The following is a 19,730-nucleotide window of genomic DNA, read 5'->3' as shown; positions in this document are numbered from 1 at the left end:
AGGTACACAGCGTGGAATGGGGTTTTAAGCCGACACTCCGTTGGGTTTTGAGAGATGCACACTCCCACGTACCTACACTGCCGTAAAGAAATAGATCATTGCTTCACCCGGCAGGGCGGGGACTTGGACCCCACGTAACACTAAGGCAACCGACCCGCAGGTCTGCGGGGGCAATGGCCAGTGGGCGGGCGGGGGCGAGACTACAAGTCCCAGGCTGCTTTGCGCGCCCGCGGGCCGTGCGCCGCGGCTGAGCGGCGCGGAGGGGTAGGGGGCGCAGTGGCCGCAGGGCGGTGGCGCTGGGCGCGGGTGCGGGTGCGGGCGTGGGCGCCGACGGCTGGCTCGCGGTAGGGATGCCCGGGGCCGGAGCCCGGGCGGAAGAAGGCGAGAGCGGCGGCGGCGAGGGCGCGGCGCAGGGGGCGGCCGCGGAGCCCGGGGCGGGTCCCGCGCGGGAGCCAGCGCGGCTGTGCGGCTACCTGCAGAAGCTGTCGGGCAAGGGCCCGCTGCGTGGCTACCGCAGCCGCTGGTTCGTGTTCGACGCGCGCCGCTGCTACCTCTACTACTTCAAGAGCCCGCAGGACGCGCTGCCCCTCGGCCACCTGGACATCGCGGACGCCTGCTTCAGCTACCAGGGCCCCGACGAGGCGGCGGAGACGGGCGCGGAGCCGCCCGCGCACTTCCAGGTGCACACCGCGGGAGCCGTCACAGTGCTTAAGGTGGGACCGCGCGCCCCGCTGCCGCCCCCGCGCTTCCGCCGGCGCCCCCTGTCTTGGCCGCGCGCCTGCGCCATCCACCCTCCTTCCTCCAAGGCCTCCTTGCCCCTGCCCACGTCTGCCTGCGTTTTCCCGCTTCTCCACATCCCGTCCTCGTTCCCGTTTCCTCTCCTCTACCTGGGCTTTGGCCAGTCTGGCTGTGGCCACCCAGCCCTGTCTCCTTCTTCAGACACCGTGACCCATTATCTCCCTCTGCGCCTTCTCTCGGGCCCCTCTCTGATGTTTCCCGACCCCCAACCTCCCGTGGATGTCCTGTGCAGCCCTCGCAGGCATCCGTAAGCGTAGACTTCTACCCCCGGGACTCCTTTCGGACTGTGTCTGTGACCTTGGTACCTCAGTGAACCGCTCTGCGCGGCAGCGGCCTCCTCTGTAAAATGGGAGAGCAGTAGGATCTACCTCATGGGGTGTTGGGATTAAATGAATCGTACTCTAAACTGCTCAGTATTAGTGCATTTGTTTTATTTTTATTTATTTATTCTTTTTGAGACAGGATCTTGCTCTGTTGCCCAGGCTGGAGTGCAGGGGCGCGATCTTGGCTCACTGCAGCCTCCATGCCTGGCCTCATGTGATCCTCCCCCCTCAGCCTCCCAAGTAGCTGCGACCACAAGCGTTTATTAATAAAAATAAATTTAAAAATTTTTAAAATTTATTTTTATTAATAAACGGGGTCTCACTATGTTGCTCAGGCTAGTCTCGAACTCCTGGACTCAAACCCTCCTCCCCAACCAGTTTCCCAAAGTGCTGGGAAGCCAGGGGTGAGCCACCGTGCCTTTAGCACTATGGACAGAAAGAGTCAGAGATGGGAGGGCCCTTAGAGACAGTCCACTACATTTCTCTCCAGAGTGGACAGGGATGCTTCAGCTAAGGTCACACAGCCAGTAGGTGGCAGGTCTGTTTTCTTGCTCCTTGCTTTGTCTGGGAGAGTGGGGAGGGGGTCGCTTCAGCCAGTTATGCCTTGCACCTTTGAGGCTCCGTTAATCCTCCAGAGAACAGACACAATGGGAGATACAGTGTAGAAGTGGGAGAGTAGAGTCAGGAGTCTTGGTACTGAGAGGCCTTCCCTGTCCTTGGGAGTCCGGGGGACTAAACTGTCACCTCCTAGGGGCCCACCTGCGTTGAGCACTTGGAGGGATCTGGGGTGCAGGCCTGGAGCTGGGTGTCCTTTCTTGAGGCACTGCTCCCTGCCTGGTTCCAGTGAGTCTCCACCCTTACTGACTCCTTTTCCGTATTGCATGTTGGACTTTCTCCAGGGCAGCGGGGTTGGTCTGGGGTGTATGAAAGCAGTGACAAAGCTGGTCACACATAGAGCAGAGCAGGCAAGCACCTGGCCTTGTGAGCTCGGGACTGTTCCTCGGACCCCCAGAGCTGCTAACAGCTGGAGCTGTTCCTGGGAGATGTTCTTAGAGCTTTGTCGACTCAGCTTTTGCCAACTGAAGAAGGACCTGATTCCCATGTTCTCTCGGGCTCCCTTGTCCTGTCTGTAAGTGGGTGCAGACAGCCTGTTTCCCCAAAGGAAACCAACTCAGGTTGCAGTCCTACTCAGGGTTACTTAGAGAGCACCTGAATGAACTTGGGAATGGACCTGTGGTGGGGACCTTTGCCAAAGGCAGAGGCTTTTCCTCAGTGTACACATGGGCTGTCCCCATGTTGAATGAATTTCCGGTGGGGTGTTTGTTAAAGAAAATAGAGTGTTGTGTTTCAGATTTTTCCCAGATGACTGTAGAGCCCCCTGTCAGTTTTTTTCATTAAAAAAAAAAAAAAATCTGAATCTACATAAGCAGGGTTACACGGCATATTGTCAGGAGCATGGCTTTAAACTTGGATAGACTTGAACTTGAAGCAGGAGTCTGCTGCTCACACATGTTGGACAAGCTGCACCCACCACTTCCCTTCCTTAGTTTCCTCTTTGATCTAGTGGGAATTGTACCTTCCTTATTAGGTGGTTGTGAGAATTCTGGAGAATATTACGGAAAATGACTGGCACATTTTCCATAGTGGTATGGAAACTAGTAGGCGCTACATGGCATATGAAACATCAAGCAGCGTCTTTGGCCAAATATGTAGTGTATTCATATAGTGGAATATTATGCAGTGGTAAACAAAGGCACTGGAAATACAGGTGTCAATGTGGATTACACTCACAAGCATAAAATTGAGCAAGAAATTAGTTACAGACTGATGGTGTTGAGAATACCACTTATAGAAAGGTTAGGAAGATCACGTGGAACAGTGCTGCAGAGCATAAGGATGTATGTTGTGTGGGGAGAGGAGGAGCTGCATGGTGCTGATGAGCCCTGGTTTCCAGGTGGCAGTTGCCTCTGATGGAAAGTGTGGGAATGTGATTGGGAATTCATGCCTCAGGGTTTCCACTGTTATTTTGCAGTATTTCTTGAACTGGGTCATAGGTGTATCAGTGTTTGTTATATTATGCTATCCATCTTAAAAAAGAAATATATTTCCCTTTGGGTTACTGACATTGGAGGAATATTTTAACATGTACAATTAAATTGATCACAGACTAAGATAATACCTGAGGCCGAGTGTTGGCTATATACAGCAAGGGGAATGGAAATGCAGGCAAGGCTTTCTAGAAGACGGGAGCAGAAGGACAGGCATGGTGGCTCACACCTGTAATCCCAGTACTTTGGGAAGCCAAGGCAGGTGGATCACTTAAAGTAAGGAGTTCAAGACCAGCCTGACCAACATAGTGAAACTCCGTCTCTACTAAAAATACAAAAATTAGCTGGGTGTGGTGGCACATGCCTGTAGTCCCAGCTACTTAAGAGGCTGAGGCAGGAGAACTGGATACCAGGAGGCTAAGGTTGCAGTGAGCCGAGATCGTGTCACTGCACTCTAGCCTGGGCGACAGAGTGAGACTTTGTCTCAAAAAAAAAAAAAAAAAAGAAAAGAAAAACAGGGTGCTGGGTAACAGGGTTTTAGAGTAGGGGTGTGTTTGAAGAAAGATAAATTTCATTGTACAGTTACTTCTTTTCAGCTGTGGGAGTAAAATCTTTATGATGGTAAGTATGGAAATTATCAATTTATCTTCCTTTCACCTTTCAAATGCAAGAACTGATGCCCATAAGCCTTAATGTTCACCTAATGTTTCACTTTAGGGCTGCCCAGCCATAGAGGAGACCTTGATTTCTGAGGATTTTAAGTTAGGATTTAGCCCTGCTCAGACTTCAGCTAGTTGTGTATAATTTTACAAATACCATTTCTTTTCACAGAGGGTTAAAAAGTAAAGAAAATTCAGCAATTTTCTTATTCTATTATTGTATGCTTTTCTTATTTTAACCAGCTTTCTCTGGAGAAGCTGTGGTTTTGTTGGGCTTTTTCAAAATGTTTTACTATGTGAGTCTTAGTGAAAGCTGATATAGGAATTTCATGGTAAAATCCTCTATTCCCAAACTTAGGGATTTGATCTGGTGGCTTATGAGGTAATAGAGGCTAGACAGGGGATGGGATTTTGCCGACATGAAGCTGGACTCAGTTCCTCTCTGAAAGATAGAGGTTCCGAGAACAGTGAGTGTCCAAAATGTGGAGCATCATTGTATATTGTCTGATCTGACAAGTCTGCTTTTTTTTTTACTTTGTTTCGCATCAAATAAGGTATAGTAGTAGTCTTTCCTTTTACTGCGTTTGATATCTGTCCTTTTTGGATAGTGAGTATCACAAGGGAACATTTGACTGCCCACTTCTTTACCAGGATATATAGTACCTTTTACTGGACATGTCTAGAAACTGCTGCAAGGGTCTAGCAGAGGCTGATGCTTCCTCTGTGCATCTCTGTGTGTAGGGGTGCTGGAGGCTTCTCACGAGCTTTGCTGGAATCTGAGGCATTTAGGGGAAGGAGAGCATGTGACTGACCAAGGATGAAGCTTAAACAGCCTTGCTCTTCCAGATCTCTGTAGGCTTTGGAGCAAGAGAGCATGCTCAGGCAGTCAGCACATGAATTCCTCCCTCCTTAGGTGCTTGGTGCTAAATGGACATGTGTGTTGGTTTCCTAGCCACATGTAACTGAATAGCTGTGTACCCCTATTTTTAACTGATTGTGGTGGGAATGCACATTCCCTGGTGTGGAAATTTCTCTTAATGACAAACATTTGTTGGCTTGGTAATCATAGTGTGTTCAGTACAAAATGGATGTGGTGAATCAGCCTTCTTTGCTGTATGGTTCTCCTAAGCTGTTCTGCCCTAGGGCATCTACTCTGTCTTAAAGCACGATTTAACTCTTTAAGGTATGGGGATTTAACTTTTCATGGCTTTCCAATTAGTAGGTTCCTTCCAGGCAAGTCGAGTATTATGCTTGTGATAGAGCACAGTGGCATTCCATCTCCCACTGCCTCTCACACAGTCCTCATTGCGGGAGAGTCTCCGTCCTCTTTCCTGCTCACCAGAGGATAAGCTCCCTATGGACTGTGTGGGTCCTCAGCTCCTGCGACAGTATCTGGCACAAAGGAGACATACTGTAGACTAGTGTTATGTTCCTGAAAAATTCATAGGTTGAAACACCCACTCCCAATGTGATGTTATTTAGAGGCAGGGCCTTTGGGAGGTAATTAGGTCATGAGGGCAGAGGCTTCATGAATGGAATTAGTGCCCTTATAAAGAGAGACCCTGGAGAGATGAGCTCCCTCTCCACCTATGAAGATACAGCAAAAAGGCATTACTTTGCAAAGCAGGAAGAAGGTCCTCACCAGGAACCAAATTGACCAGCACCTTGATTTTGAACTTTCCAGCCTTCAGAACTGAGGAGTAAGTTTCTGCTGTTTAAGCCCCTCAGTCTGCGTGGTGTCTTTGTTAGCGCGGCCTGAACTGACTAAGGTAAGCTGTCCAGGTAGACATTTGTTGACTGAATGAATAGAAACTGGTCACCCAGTAAGCACTGGTTTTAGTTTGAGCCCTGACCCTTTAGAATCGATCGGCCAGAACTCCCAAATATACAGGTGTATGACATGCTGTTCTTGCCTATGTCATGGAGGTGGCAGCCATTCAGTGAATGCCCACTGAATGTAATGGACATCAGGAATCCAACAGGGGTTGTGACTCACCCCTTCCCAGAGGAGCGGGCTTACAGTTGGTTCCGTATTTTCAGGTCTCTGGTATTTCATGCCCATAGTCAGGACTCCAAGGACACTCACTGTTAGAGCAGGGGCAAACGTTTTATGTAAAGGGCCACATAGTATTTTAGGTTTTGCATACCCTGCTACCTGTCACTATTCTGCTGTAGTAGTACAGAAACAACCGTAGAATCAACGTAGCTGTGTTTTAACTTTTAGTTATGGATGCTGAAATTTGGATTTCATATGATTTTCACATTTCATAAAATATTCTTTTGTTTTTTTCACCATTTGAAAATGTTAGCTGGGCACAATGGCTCACTCCTGTAATCCCAGCACTTTGGGAGGCATAGGTGGGAGGATTACTTGAGCCCAAGAGTTCAAGACCAGCCCGGGCAACAAAGTGAAACCCCATCTCTACAAAAATTTAAAAACTAGCCAGGTGTGCCTGGGCACTGTGGCTCACGCCTGTAATCCCAGCACTTTGAGAGGCTGAGGTGGGTGGATCACTTGGTCAGGAGTTCAAGACCAACCTGACCAGCATGGTGAAACCCTGTCTCTACTAAAAATACAAAATTAGCTGAGTATGGTGGTGCATGCCTGTAATCCCAGCTACTTGGGAGGCTCAGGAATGAGAATCGCTTAAACCCAGGAGACTGAGGTTGCAGTGAGCTGAGATGGCGCCATTGCACTCCAGCCTGGGCGACAAGCGTGAGACTCCTTCTCAAACAAACAAAAAACAAAAAACAAGCAAACAAAAAACGAGCAAAAAAAACTAGCCAGGTGTGATGGCGCGTGTCTTTAGTCCCAGCTACTTGGGAGGCTGAGGCAGAAGGACTGCTTGAGCCCAGGAGGTGGAGATTGCAGTGAGCTGTGTTTGCGCCACTGTACTCTAGCCTGGGTGACAGAGGGAGAACCTGTTTCAAAAAAACAAAATAGCAAAGTAAAAATGTAAAAACTGTCCCTGGCTTGTAGATTGTGCAGAAATAGGCAGAGGCTGGAAATGACCCCAGGCTGTAGTTCACTGACTTGTGTTCCTAGGGAGGCCTCAGGAGCTACTCACTCACTCACTCGCTCAGTGTGCTGAGGCACTGGACATATGACTGGACAAGACAAACAGTTCCTGCCCTCATGGAGCTTTCGGTATGCAGGGACAGATGGTAATACAACGTAACAAACACCAGCCAGTGCTAGGAGGTTTGAAAGGAAAGAGGTGCAGTGCATGTATAGTTCAGGATCTTCATCTCGTTTAGGGATGGGGGAGGGCTAGGACTTCCCTGAAGAAGTGACATTTGAGCTGGGACACAAAGGATGAGTTGGTGTTGACTAGGGGGTGGAGAGGCGGAAATAAAGTGTTGTAGGGAGAGGAAATGGCATAAGTAGAGGACCTTAGGTGGGGGTGCTGCTTGCATGGGGGACTCAAGGAGTGCCTGGTGGCAGCTAGGGGTGAAGGGGACTTAGGCTTTGAAAGAGGAAGCAGGCCTGGGGCCAGGGCAGGAGTTTGGTCTTTGTCCTGAGAGCTAGAGTCAGTAAAGAGTTTTAAGCAGGATTTGACAAATAGATTTGTTTTCCTTTCTTCTGCTCCCAAATAGATTGTTTTAGTTCATTTGGGCTGCTATGATAAAATGCCATAGACAGGGTAGCTTATACACAACAGAATTTATTTCTCATAGTTCTGGAGTCTGGGAAGTCCAAGATGAAGGCACCAGCAGATTTGGTGTCTGGTGAGGGCTCACTCTGCTTTAGAGTAGTGCCTTCCAGTGGTGTCCTCACAGCAGAAGGGGACAGGCAAGCTCCCTCCGGGGCCTCCATCTATGTATGTATGTATGTTAGTATATATATATGTGTGCATCTATCTAGCTACATGTATTTTTCTCCTCGAATTCCTTTTACCACTCTGGCCTCTTTTATGAGGACCCTGATCTCATTCCAGAGGGCTCTGCCCTCGTGACTGAATCACTTCCCGCAAGGCTTCACTTTTGTTACTATCATCTTGGGGACTGGGTCTCAAACATGAATTTTATGGGGACACAGATGTTCAGACTGTGGCTGGTGGTTTGGTTATGCCTACTATTTTTATTTAGGTTGGAGGATTATCTTGTTTGGGTATGAAGGGCTGAAGTATTTATATGTTGTATACTGGCAAACAGACTTAAAAGAAGATCAATGCAAAGCTGAAGCTATCTTGAGCAGTTGCTTCTTAATTGTTTCTGAGTAGGGGCTGCTGTGATGGGTGAAGCTTGCTTTGGCAAGCGTGTGTGGCTGAGGCAGCCCCGCCCTGGTGGACTTCCCTCCCTGAATCATTCCTAGTGTTCCCTGGCCTCTTCTTCTCTCCTGCTGCGCTTGCTTTGCTCGTATGCACATTGCTAGTTTCCTTCCCCCGTGGAGATAACGATTTCTTGAGAAATGGAAGGAGGCGTCAGATGCATTCGGGGAGGAGGTGTACCAGCTCCCACCCCACTAAGGCATCTGAAGGGGGTGGACAGGTCTCCTTGGTCAGACACTTCTACCTTTGAGCCACTGGGTTGCAGCCTTCCTACCTCCAGCAGAACAAAATATAAATAGTAACACCCCATTCCTCTAAAGAAAGAAAAAGACCCCACCATTGTAGAAGTGACTCTCAGTTTTGGAGAGGGAAAGGCATTTTCATTAGCAATTTCTGGTTCTGGTGTTTAATGACGTTTGATGGAGTGTTTACCTATATCCTGTCAGGCCAGCCCTCATCTGGGCTTTGTTTGCTTTCACAGAGTGAATGCAACGTGGAAATGGTAAACTGGGTAGTGGTGACTAGTTAGTGACTTCTGACTAGTGTTCTGTGAAATATTCTGCCTGGAGTGCTCAGTTCAGTAAACATCCTCAGCACCCGGATGGGTGAGGCCATGTGAGGGGCAAGAAGCTGAGAGGATCCCTGGAGAGACCGCGGCTTTCGTGATTATCCAGCAGGCAGTGGTTCACCAGCCAGCACAGGAGGCCCCCAGTCGGCTAGAGATGCAGGGTGGCTTTGCTCCCTGATCTAGTCTTCGAGCGTCTGCTGTTGTGTTCTACTATGCATCACCTCTTAGGAGGAGATTTTGTCGGTGTGGTTCACTCCTGTGCCTTTCATGCTTAGAGGATGCCAGCACCCGTTAGATGCTTGTTGACTAAATGCATGCTTTAAGCTCTCATATCCTCTTTGTGTGCATGTGTGTGTCTGTGTGTGTGTGTGGTGTGCTCTCATTTCATGGTCACATGGACATTTGCAGTGTCCATTCACTCAGCAAGTATTTTTGAGCAACTATCATATTCTAAGCACTATGCTTCTTACTGCAAATAGTGAAAGTTTTCCATTGATTGAAGAAACTGTAGTGTTAACTTTAAAAATAGCTTGGCGTCTGATATAATCAAAGAATTGTAAGAATTTTGAAAAAATCATTGAAGAGGCCGGGCGCGGTGGCTCAAGCCTGTAATCCCAGCACTTTGGGAGGCCGAGGAGGGTGGATCACGAGGTCAAGAGATCGAGACCATCCTGGTCAACATGGTGAAACCCCGTCTCTACTAAAAATACAAAAAATTAGCTGGGCATGGTGGTGCGTGCCTGTAATCCCAGCTACTCAGGAGGCTGAGGCAGGAGAATTGCCTGGGCCCAGGAGGCGGAGGTTGCGGTGAGCCGAGATCGCGCCATTGCACTCCAGCCTGGGTAACAAGAGCGAAACTCTGTCTCCAAAAAAAAAAAAAACATTGAAGAGGACCGTATTTGTCTGTAGTATTCAGCATTGTCTGCGAGTTTTTTGATTCTGAGAGACGCTGGCACTTTGTAGTAAATGAAGGGGAGGGGATATCCCTATGTAAAATACTAATCTGGATATAACCCAGGGCCAGAAATCTGTGGTTTGTGTAATAATTTCGGTGAACGTTGCAGAACTGGAGAGTTCTGTATGACTGATAATCAAGAAAAACTCCCTGAAGAAGGTGGGAAAAGGGAGTTGGTAAATTTTGGTGTATTTGTGTAGCCGCTCAAGGACCCAGCTGCTCTTGGATCAGCAGCACGTGTTCCCAGTAAGCTGGGAACCACTGTCTTCTCGTGAGTCTGCATGCTTGGCCATTTTCTTAGCCTTTGCAGAGATTGATTACCTGGGACAACTGGAATCCAGTATGAGAAGGGGGGATTTGGGAGCTGAGATCCTGCGGGTTTCTTCTTTCTGCTCCTTTCCTAGGCCGGTGCTGCTAAACCAGCAGACCTTCCTTGAGCAGACCGGCCCCCGGGCTAGGACTTGTGTGGCTGAGTGTCAGATGGCAGCCCTGGCCGTGGCCTGGAGGTGGACAGGCCAGTGTTATCAGAGATGTTGATCTTGGATTACAGGAATTATTTCTAGGCAGCAAGCCCAGTGTTCATTTTCCTGTCCAGCTCTCTGGTGTCCAGGAGAGTCTGTGCTTGCAGAGAAGGTAGCCAGCTTTATAAACGGATGCAGCCAACTGGCCATCCACCAAACAGACTTTGTTGAGCAAGAGTCAAGCACTGTCTCTGGCCTCAGGGATCTTCTGTGTCTGTTCTGGGTGTGATTAGGGCATTGTCATTAGGTGGCTTTGTGAGCTGGAGAAAGGCATTCATTGTTTTTGCTCAAGGGTCATTGTCCCAAAGTTAGAACTGGAGAGGCCCTCAGAGATCAAACCCTTCCCATGCACAATACAGAGAGGAAACTGAGTCCCACAGCTAGCTAGTGGCTACCCTGCCACTGAAACCTCCAAATGCTTGAGCAACAGCTTACCATTTTAAACCCACCAGTTCGATGATACTTGCTTCGTGTATCTATCTTAATCCATTAGTAGAAAATCGGACATATTCTTTAGTAGTTGTATAGAGAGCCTCAAATTGTACTTTTAAACATTTTCTGTTGGGGCACAGATTTAAGAATTTTAATCACATGGGAATTAACAGCACAGGTTGTACACTTCCGGTGGGGGTTGACTTGATAGGAGGCATCAGTGATGTTTCCCTGGGAGAGACTGAGGCCTGGTGCATCCCTTTTCAGAGGGCTTCTCTTTGGAGGTGGCTTTGGTTTTCTCTTTGTTTCATCAAAGGGAAACAGTCCCGTGGCAGATGGCTGTATCTTCTCTTTCTGCTCTGTAAGGCATGCCCTCTGGCCTCAGCAGTGAACCACTTTTTAAACCATACTGTTTACACAGCTCGTTCCTATAAACTGCGCTAGAGGTAATGTGCTGGTAAGACTTCTTCCATGTCTGTCTTTGAAAGTAAAACATCTCCTTCAGAACTGCAGTTCTCAGATTTCGTGTGGGAAAGAAACCTTCCAGCCTCTGTTAAAATGCAGATTGTGGGGTTCCTCCCCTAGAGATTCTGCTTTGGTAGGCAGGCCAGAGTGGGCCTCAGGAATCTGCATTTCTCTCCAGCATCCCAGCCCTTCTGCTGTAGACCTCTGTGGCTCCCCTGTGAAACATGATGAACGTTCTCTTTGGCTGTGAAGAAAAGACTGACCTTGTACGATGGTGGCTTTCTAAGTGGACTAGAAATAACTAAACTGCGTGGGTAGAGACCAGTGAAGTGTGAACCCTCCATCCTCAGGTTGACTCTCTGTGGTTTATAGCTGCATATCTTCTTTGCATTCTGAGTTTCTATGCTCCAGAGAAATGGCTTTTGGCCCAATTCTCCATTGGCCCCAAGGTTTCTGACTCTTGTGCCGATCATAGTGGCTGCAGACCCCATGTTCTCGGGTTCCTCTCTGAGCATTCAGAGAGAGGCTCCTGGAGTGAACAGTGTTCACTTGGCATCTTTGTGTGTTTCTGGGAGGGTGAATGCAATGATTGCTACCACCGGAGAGCTGGTAAGTACTTTCAGATCCCCCAGCTTTTCACCAGAGAGAAGTGGATAACCATCTGATACTCCTGAGACATCAACTCCACTTGAAAACACTGTTAGAAATCACTGTGGTTCCCAAACATGCCTGTCAATTCACTATAAGACTAGATGAGTTCTTGGTACTAGGCCCCCCTGCCTCCCACATCTCTGATGGGTAGAGCCTGGGAACCTGTCCCAACTCCATTTCTTAAAACTTCATGTTAAGTCAGCCATTCGTGTGCCCTAGTTTTAGTTGAAAAACATCAAGCAGAATAATGTGGTGTTGCATAGTGTGTGGAAGCCATTGTGGGCAGGGGTGGAGCAAGACTGTCCAGTAGGCCACAGGCTGTGGCTGCAGTTGTTATTTTTCCTGAGCTCATCCTGCGCTCTCTCACATTGTGCAATGGCAGAGCTGAGAGGGAACCATCGGAATGTAGCCCTGTGGTCACTCGGAGACCTCGTGCTCCCTTTCTCTGGGAAACAGAAAGCATTTTGACAGGCTTCTACGTTTCCTGCAGGGACGAGCATGCCCGGGGAGCGGCCTTGCCCTTGCCCTTGTCTTGATGAAATTTGTAGCTCATCCCAGCCGGGTGGCCTGGGCGGTGAGAGGCTTCGATGTGACCAGGTCCCTCACAAGCCCAGTTGTTCTCATCGCCTGCTTTCCCTTGAACTCCCGTCTGCTCTTCTTTGTACTAGTTGTAGGCCCTCTTCTAGTCTGTTACCCTTTGTCGCTAATCTCTGTTAAATGGTTAACAGCTTAAAAAGTTAGTTGCTGAATATGGGTTTGAGAAGTGGCTTTTCTCTCAAGGTGTTTGCTTTTTTAAAAGAGGTACTTGAGTATTAGAGACGGCGGAACTCCTCAGGCCACCACCTGCCAGAATGGATGAGGAATTTGTGACATCTTCCCAGGAATCACTGCCCACCTCGAAGCAGACTATTCAGGGAAATTGATTATGGGTTCTAGCTGGGCACTTGGCCTTTGAAAGAAGTTCCATTAGAACTATTTTAATAAGATATGATTATTTGATAAGATGTATGAATGCTGATTTTAAGATAGCAGTTTTAAAGGATACAAAAAGAGAATTTATGATGTTCACTAGAGGAATGGACCTTGCCTCCAGCTTTCCAAGGAGCCAGGAGATCCAGGATTTGCCTTCTCGGTCTCTGTTGCTGGGCTGAAACAGAAGATTTCAAAACCTTCCCAGGAAAAAATACATTTTTCTTCCCGTTGGTGCTGGGCCAGATCCCTTGAAATTGTTTCCAGGCTCATGATTTTGAAACACTCAGGAGAAAATTTGGAACCTAAAGTTATTTATCAGATTCGGGGTTACAGCCTGTTTTCCATTTCAATTTTGTGTTCTGTTATCAGGCTGTTTCCAATATTCTTGTGCTTTTTATTGCTTATGGAAGAAATTACTTTAGATACTTCTTAGAGATCCAGATATCCTTCCTTAAGTTTAAGAAACAAAAGTTCCTTTATTATGAGCAGCCGTTGCATTCTTTTTAAGAAATGGATACCCAAAACTATTCATGTAATTTAAATTGCTTTCTATAAGGTTTGCAGACTTGACCTGTTCTGTATATACATTTTCCTTCCTGTGGCTCATTTGTGATGGTTTGTTATGTTGTTCTTTTGGCTTATAAACATGGTAGGACCTGACCCTTTGGGAAGGAGCCCAGAGTTCATACCCCTAAGTGGGTGACTGAGGTGGTGTGCAGCTGGTCAGCATCCTTTTGGTTGTATGAGGGATGCTGAGATGTTTGTACTGGGTCTTGAGCAAGTAGGACTTTGTTAGGCAGGTGTTAGTGCATTAGGAGTGGAGATTGTGGAGGCTTTTGTGGGCCTTTTGTGTGGGAGAAAGGGTATAGTTCTGTGGAGTGTGGGGCAGGGTGGGCCAGATTTCTTGACACTTGGAAGCCGTGAGAGAATTTTAAGCCTGGGATGTATCTGAGTTCATTGGTGAGGTGTCAGAAGAGGGTTTGGAGGGGGGAGACTGAGACAGCAAGTCCAGTTAGGAAGCTGTTGCAGAGGCCCAGGGGTAGGTGAATCTGGGGACCCAGAGGCCCATGGGTGAATCTGAGATTGTCAGGACGCATGAATCTGGGAGACCGACAAGGGAGTTTTTAGGACTAGTAGACCTGGCGATTCTATTCTATTAGGCTGGAGAACTGTTTCTCTCTTCTTTGTATTTGCTTATGTGTGGTCTTGTTATTGCTCATAGCAGTCTGTTTTTGAGAAATGCCCTTAGAGCAGAATTGTGGTTAAGAGTGGAAGTACCTTATAGACTGATGGTCATGCCCTCTCCCAGTGACACTATGCGGACCCCTCTAGATTTGATGTGCAGAGGACCTTCTCTACTGATGTGGAGACCAGCATCTGATATAGTTTTAATTGTCCCTGAAGCCAACCCGTAGGTTTTTATTTGAACTTTGCTATTGATTGAGGTCATCAGCGTTTCAATATTTAAGAAAAACCATAGAGGAACTTGTGATTCCTGCTGAAATGCTGAGAGGATTGATTTTGTCTTGGGCAGGCTCGCTCATCCTTCCCCTTGATAGCAAGTAGTGCAGACTCAGGTTTGAATTTTTTTTAAATTTCTTTTATTTTTGAGACAAAGTCTTGCTCTGTCACTAGGCTGGAGTGCAGTGGTGTCATCTCAGCTCACTGCAACCTCCTCTTCCCAGGTTCAAGCGATTCTCCTGCCTCAGCCTCTCGAGTAGCTGGGACTACAGGCATGCACCGCCATGCCTGGCTAATTTTTTGTATTTTAGTAGACATGGAGTTTCACCACGTTGGCCAGGATGGTCTTGATTTCTTGACCTCATGATCCAACCTGCCTCGGCTGATCCACCTCCCAAAGTGCTGGGATTACAGGCGTGAGGCACTGCACCCTGCCTAATTTTTGTATTTTTAGTAGAGACTGGGTTTCACCATGTTGGCCAGAATGGTCTTGATCTCTTGATCTTGTAATCCACCTGCCTCGGCCTCCCAAAGTGCTGGGATTACAGGTGTGAGCCACCGTGCCTGGCCTGGTTTGAATTTTGACTGTGCCAAGTGGCTATGAGATCTTGGGCAAACATGATAATACAGATGGTTGATACCTAATGAGTACTTTGTGCTAAACACTCCTCTGAGCTTAACACATGTTAACTCATTAATCTTCGTAACAATACCATGAAGTAGGTTCCTACTATACCAGCAAGGAATCTGAGGCTTAGACAACTTATGTAACTTGCCTCACATAGCTAGCCAGTAGCAGAGCTGGGATTTGAACCTTGACAGTTAGGCTCCAGGGTCCATGGGCAAGCAGATGATACTATCTGGGGAGAGATTGTTATAAGGGTTAAAGGACAGCGTGTATAAAGTGAAAGCATAGTGTCTGGCACACAGTGATACAGTTTTATAAAGAAAATTAGTTTTCTACGAGCTGGCTAGAAAATTGGCAGAAAATATATAGGTCGAAAATTTTCTGTACATTTATGGGTAGAAAAATGTTTGGAAATACCAAAGCATTGATGGGGGTTATTTCCGGTGATGCAGCTATGTTCATTTTATTTTCTTCTTTGTTTTTCTGTGTTTTCCAAATTCTCCACAGCAGATGTAGGTTGTTATTATTTGAAATAGAAATCTAAAATATGTGTGTTTTTTTAACTGAAGATTACTAGGATCTCACCAGACAAACAGGACTTCCTGCAGTCCAGGAAGAGTAAAGAGCCCCTGTGAAGCCCTGGTGGTGTGAAACGCTACGCCATGCTTGGTGACTCAGAAGTTGTCTGGCCCTTCTTCAGTTCGTCACTGTCTATTAATTTATTTGTAGTGTCTTAGACACACATCTTCTTTGCTTTGCTTTCTTTGTGGGTTTAGAAACCCTTTACCTTCCAAGAGAATAGAAGTGTTAGGACAGCAGTGTCTTGGGAGCATCATCAGCCCTCTCATAATCAGCGACCCTCTGCTGCCTGGAGCCGGCTCCCTGGGTTGCCCATGGGAGAAGCAGCCCCGGGCTTACAGTTGGAAGTTCCTCTCCTCCTAGCTTTCAGTTTGGGGCTTGGTCTTGAACGAGTGTTTTGTTTTCCTGTCTACAGCATCACGGTGCACGTGGCATTCATTTTCTGCGTAGAGTCTTGTGGCTGCTGATCGTACCTCAGTTTTAGCCAAACCTTCCCATGTGAATTTCTGCTATGCCACATTGCCTGATTTAAGTCCATACCTTTATAATTTTGTGGAAATCTATAAAACTGTTGTTGTAAGAGGCAGAAAGACACAGAAACTTAATTTTAATTATACAGGCTTTTTCTTCTAGTAATTTAATGGTTTTTATTAAATTTATTAAATTCATTCATTTAGTGGTTTTTATTAAATTCATTAGTTTATTAAAACTTGACTTAAATTTGAATTTATTTTCTCTGATGATAGGTTTCTCAGCCAGGGTATCAGTTATCATTTTTTTCCAGATATTTGACCAGTTGTCCTAATGCCATTATGTATATAAAATTATATATATAAAATATAAAATTGTATTTTTGGAGATGGGGCCTCACTCTGTTACCCAGCCTGGAGTACAGTGGTATAATCATGGCTCATTGCACCCTTAACCTCCTGGACTCACGAGTTTCTCCCACCTCAACCTTCTGAGTAGCTGGGACTACAGGCGTCTACCACCACACCTGGCTGATTTTTGTATTTTTTTGTAGAGATGAGATTTCACTGTGTTGCCCAGGTTGGTTTCCAACTCCCGGGTTCAATCAGTCTGCCTGCCTCTGCCTCCCAAAGTGCTGGGATCACAGGCATGAGCCACTGCCTGGCCCATTATTATTATATTTTTAAGAGGCAGGGTCTTCTGTTTCTGTTTTTGTTTTTGAGACAGTTTCGCTCTTGTTGCCTAGGCTGGAGTGCAGTGGTGGATCTCGGCTCCTGGGTTTAAATGATTTTCCTGCCTCAGCCTCCCGATTAGCTGCGCTTATAGGAGTGCACCCCCCACCTGACTAATTTTGGCATTTTTAATAGGGATGAGGTTTCACCATGTTGTCTAGGCTGGTCTTGAACTCCTGACCTCAGGTGATCTGCCCACCTTGGCCTCCCAAAGTGCTGGGATGACAGGAGTGAGCCATGATGCCCAGCCAAGAAACAGAGTCTTGCTCTGTCACCCAGGCTGGGTGTAGATCTTGGCTCACTGCAGAGTCCACCCCCTGAGCTCAAGGGATCCTCTCACCTCAGCCTCCCCAGTAGCTGGGACTAAAGTACACGCCACCGTGCCTGGCTAATTTTTTGGTAATTTTGTTGTTGTTGTTGAGATGGGGTTTTACCATGTTGCTCAGGCTGGTCTCAAACTCCTGAGCTCAAGCAATCCACCTGCCTGGGCCTCCCAAAGGGCTGGGGTTACTAGCATGAGCCACTGTGCCTGGTCTCTGGATTTCTTGATTGTGTACCTAGGCATTTTGTATTGATTATAATTATGAACTTGTTTCCCACTGCTTATTCTTGGCGTAAAGGAAAACGTTTGCTTGCTGTGAGTATCTCAGAGGTAGGAATTAACCAGATCTCCTCCAGTTCTGTATTCTTAGTGCTAACTCCTGGACTTGGCCCAAGTAAGCCTCTTAATAATCATTTGTCAAGCAAATGAACACTTTATGTACATGGTGCTGTCCCTTTTTCTTTTGGATCACTTTAGCTACATTCCCAGGAATGGAATTGTGGATCAAAGAACGTGAACATTATCATAGCTTCTAAAATGTGGTAAATTTTGATAGGTGGACATTGTTTACCAAAGGGTCAGAGACTCAGGGAATAAAAGCTTAGACAAACTTGTTGTTTAGTGGAGATAATGAGGCCCGACTCTCTGTAGATGCTGCTGGGTTGCTACTCCAGCTCCTCTCCTTGCAATCAAGCACTTCCTGTTGAGAGGGGGCCCTTCATATATGTGTACTGAAATCAGCTAACTTGTAATCAAACAGCTTTATTGTGGGACTTGCCTAAGCATCAAGTTGAGAGCTTGTAGGAGGCTGAGGGAAGTCTCTGGGGCCCAAGAGAAGGAACAGGTGGCCACGGCCTGTCTCACACAAGAGTGGGCTTCTGGGTTGTGGGCTCCTGGAGACCTGGGGACAACAGCTTGTGGGAGCAGCTGGGGCATCACATGGTACTTCTCAGCCAGCTGTCAAGGACTGCATTCCCATCTCATGCAGAATGTGGATGGCCTGCTTTTATTTTCTGAACTGGTGCCCTCATGTCTTGGCACCCAAAGGCAGCAGATGGCTGCCATGTAGAATTGTGCCCACCCAATTCTTGTCTGCCCCTCTCCCTCCCCCAGGACGTTCATGCAGCCATGTAGGAAACAACTACAATGGCTTTCCAAGATGTGAGTCTTGGTTTCTTACGTTGGGATCGGTGCCATATTTGACCTGGGATTTTAGCAGTGTTGAGGAAGTAGCAACAATTGAACATGAGAGGAGGAGTCAGATATTTGAGTGTTGAACTATATTCAAGGCACTGTGCAAGGCATCTTGGATCATGTTGAGACCAGCAGGTCTCTGGAACTTAGGTTGGTGAGGAACGCTCAGGGAGTGTTCTCATCCCCATGGGAAGGCTACCTGGGCTATAAGGTTCTCTGAACTCCCCATTCAGAGAGTGAAGAGAAAATGCACACCCAGGTCAGGGAAACCTGCTCTGAAGAGGTGGCCTTTGCATTAGACCTTGAAGGAAGGAGCTGGAGAGATTGGTGTTAGGGGAGACTCAGGAGATGGCCTGGGTGAGCCATCAGACAGCACACGCTGACACCTGGCACCTTGTTGAGTGCTTGCCTGGCATCAGCTCCCAATTCTCTGCTGATCTGTGGAGCTTTGCCTTGTCCCTGTTTCTTCTAGCATGAGTGGAATGTCTGTCTGGTTCTCCAGAACTTGGGACCACAGCATTTTAAATGGTTATTCTGAGGGGTAGGGGGGCAGATGGTGATCCTTTGCCAGTCCTCACCCCTCTGGTGGTGTGTCTTTGGTGAGTGCTATGTGATCCTGGCGGTAAGCTTCTGCGCTGACTGGCTTGGGTCATTGTCACAGTTGAGCTGAGGCTCAGCAGAGGGAACTCCTGGTGATAGACCCAGCAAGGTACAGCCAAATCACTCAAAGGTCCTACTTAGCCCACTCTGGGAGCACTGAGTAAAGGCACTAAAGCTGTGTCCTTTATTCTTGGCGTAAAGGAAAACGTTTGCTTGTTGTGAGTATCTCAGAAGTAGGAATTAAGCAGATCTCCTCCAGTTCTCAAGCAGATCTCATGACAGGAGTCAACCAGGCATCTCGTCCAAATGCCTGGGTTCCTCAAGAATGTTGGCCTCTCTTTGGACTTCAATGGACCATGGGGTGGTTGGAGCTATGGAGGCACCTGTTTAAAGAGAGAAGTTATCTTGAGTTATAAGGTGCTGCGGAAGGGCAGTGGTGTTGGCTGCCCCACACACCCATGGGCCCCATGCTCTTGGCCTACATTATAATCCTGAAGTGCTGTTTCCTGCCAAGCCAAATCTCCCACCAACCCTGGCTCTCAAAATGGAATATATTTGCCATTGTGGTATAGACCAGCACTGTTCAGTAAAGATACGACGTGAACCAGATATGTATTTTAAAAGTTTTAAGTAGCCACACTAAACTGGTGAAATTAATTTTAATACTATTTTATTTAATTCAGTGTATCCAAAAGATTTTATCATGTGGCACTGGCCACCTTTCACATGCTCAGTGGTCACTAATGGCTGGTGGCTACCGTGCTGGACAAGGCAGATCTGGACTAATATACTGGCACTGGGACGATGAAGAGGCTGGTTTGTGATTATACATTTAATTAGGCTTGAGCTGAGTAGCTTGGATTACAGGCATCTGGCTAATTTAAAAAATATTTTTAGTAGAGACAGGGTTTCACCATGTTGGCCAGGCTGGTCTCGAACTCCTGACCTCAGGTGATTCACCTTGGTCTCCCAAAGTGCTGGGATTACAGGCATGAGCCACCATGCCCGGCCGTCTAGATTTTTTTTTTGGAAGGAAATGAACCCAGTTCATCAGTGTCTTGATTAACTGCCTTATTGACCA

The 19,730-nt window shown here is 47.3% G+C and overlaps 1 protein-coding gene across 2 annotated transcripts in view; it reads left to right on the top strand.

Moving 5' to 3' along the window:
• Positions 1 to 264: 264 nt before the first annotated feature.
• The window catches only part of TBC1D2B (TBC1 domain family member 2B), a 76,172-nt gene continuing 56,706 nt past the window's right edge, over positions 265 to 19,730 (top strand). Inside the window, exon 1 of one of the 2 annotated variants that reach the window (XM_032270669.1) lies at positions 265 to 713. In XM_032270669.1, coding sequence (XP_032126560.1) covers positions 351 to 713 — 363 coding nt within the window. In that variant the 5' untranslated portion in view covers positions 265 to 350. Of the gene's footprint in view, positions 714 to 9,559; positions 11,650 to 19,730 lie in introns of those variants that run through there. The other variant, XM_032270670.1, reaches the window with a different exon arrangement.

Source organism: Sapajus apella, unplaced genomic scaffold, assembly GCF_009761245.1.
Source record: "Sapajus apella isolate SASKATOON/1434 unplaced genomic scaffold, GSC_monkey_1.0 scaffold214, whole genome shotgun sequence".
NCBI classification, from domain to species: Eukaryota; Metazoa; Chordata; class Mammalia; order Primates; family Cebidae; genus Sapajus; species Sapajus apella.
Note: the sequence above shows the minus strand (reverse complement) of the source record. Positions and strands in the feature narration are given on the sequence as shown.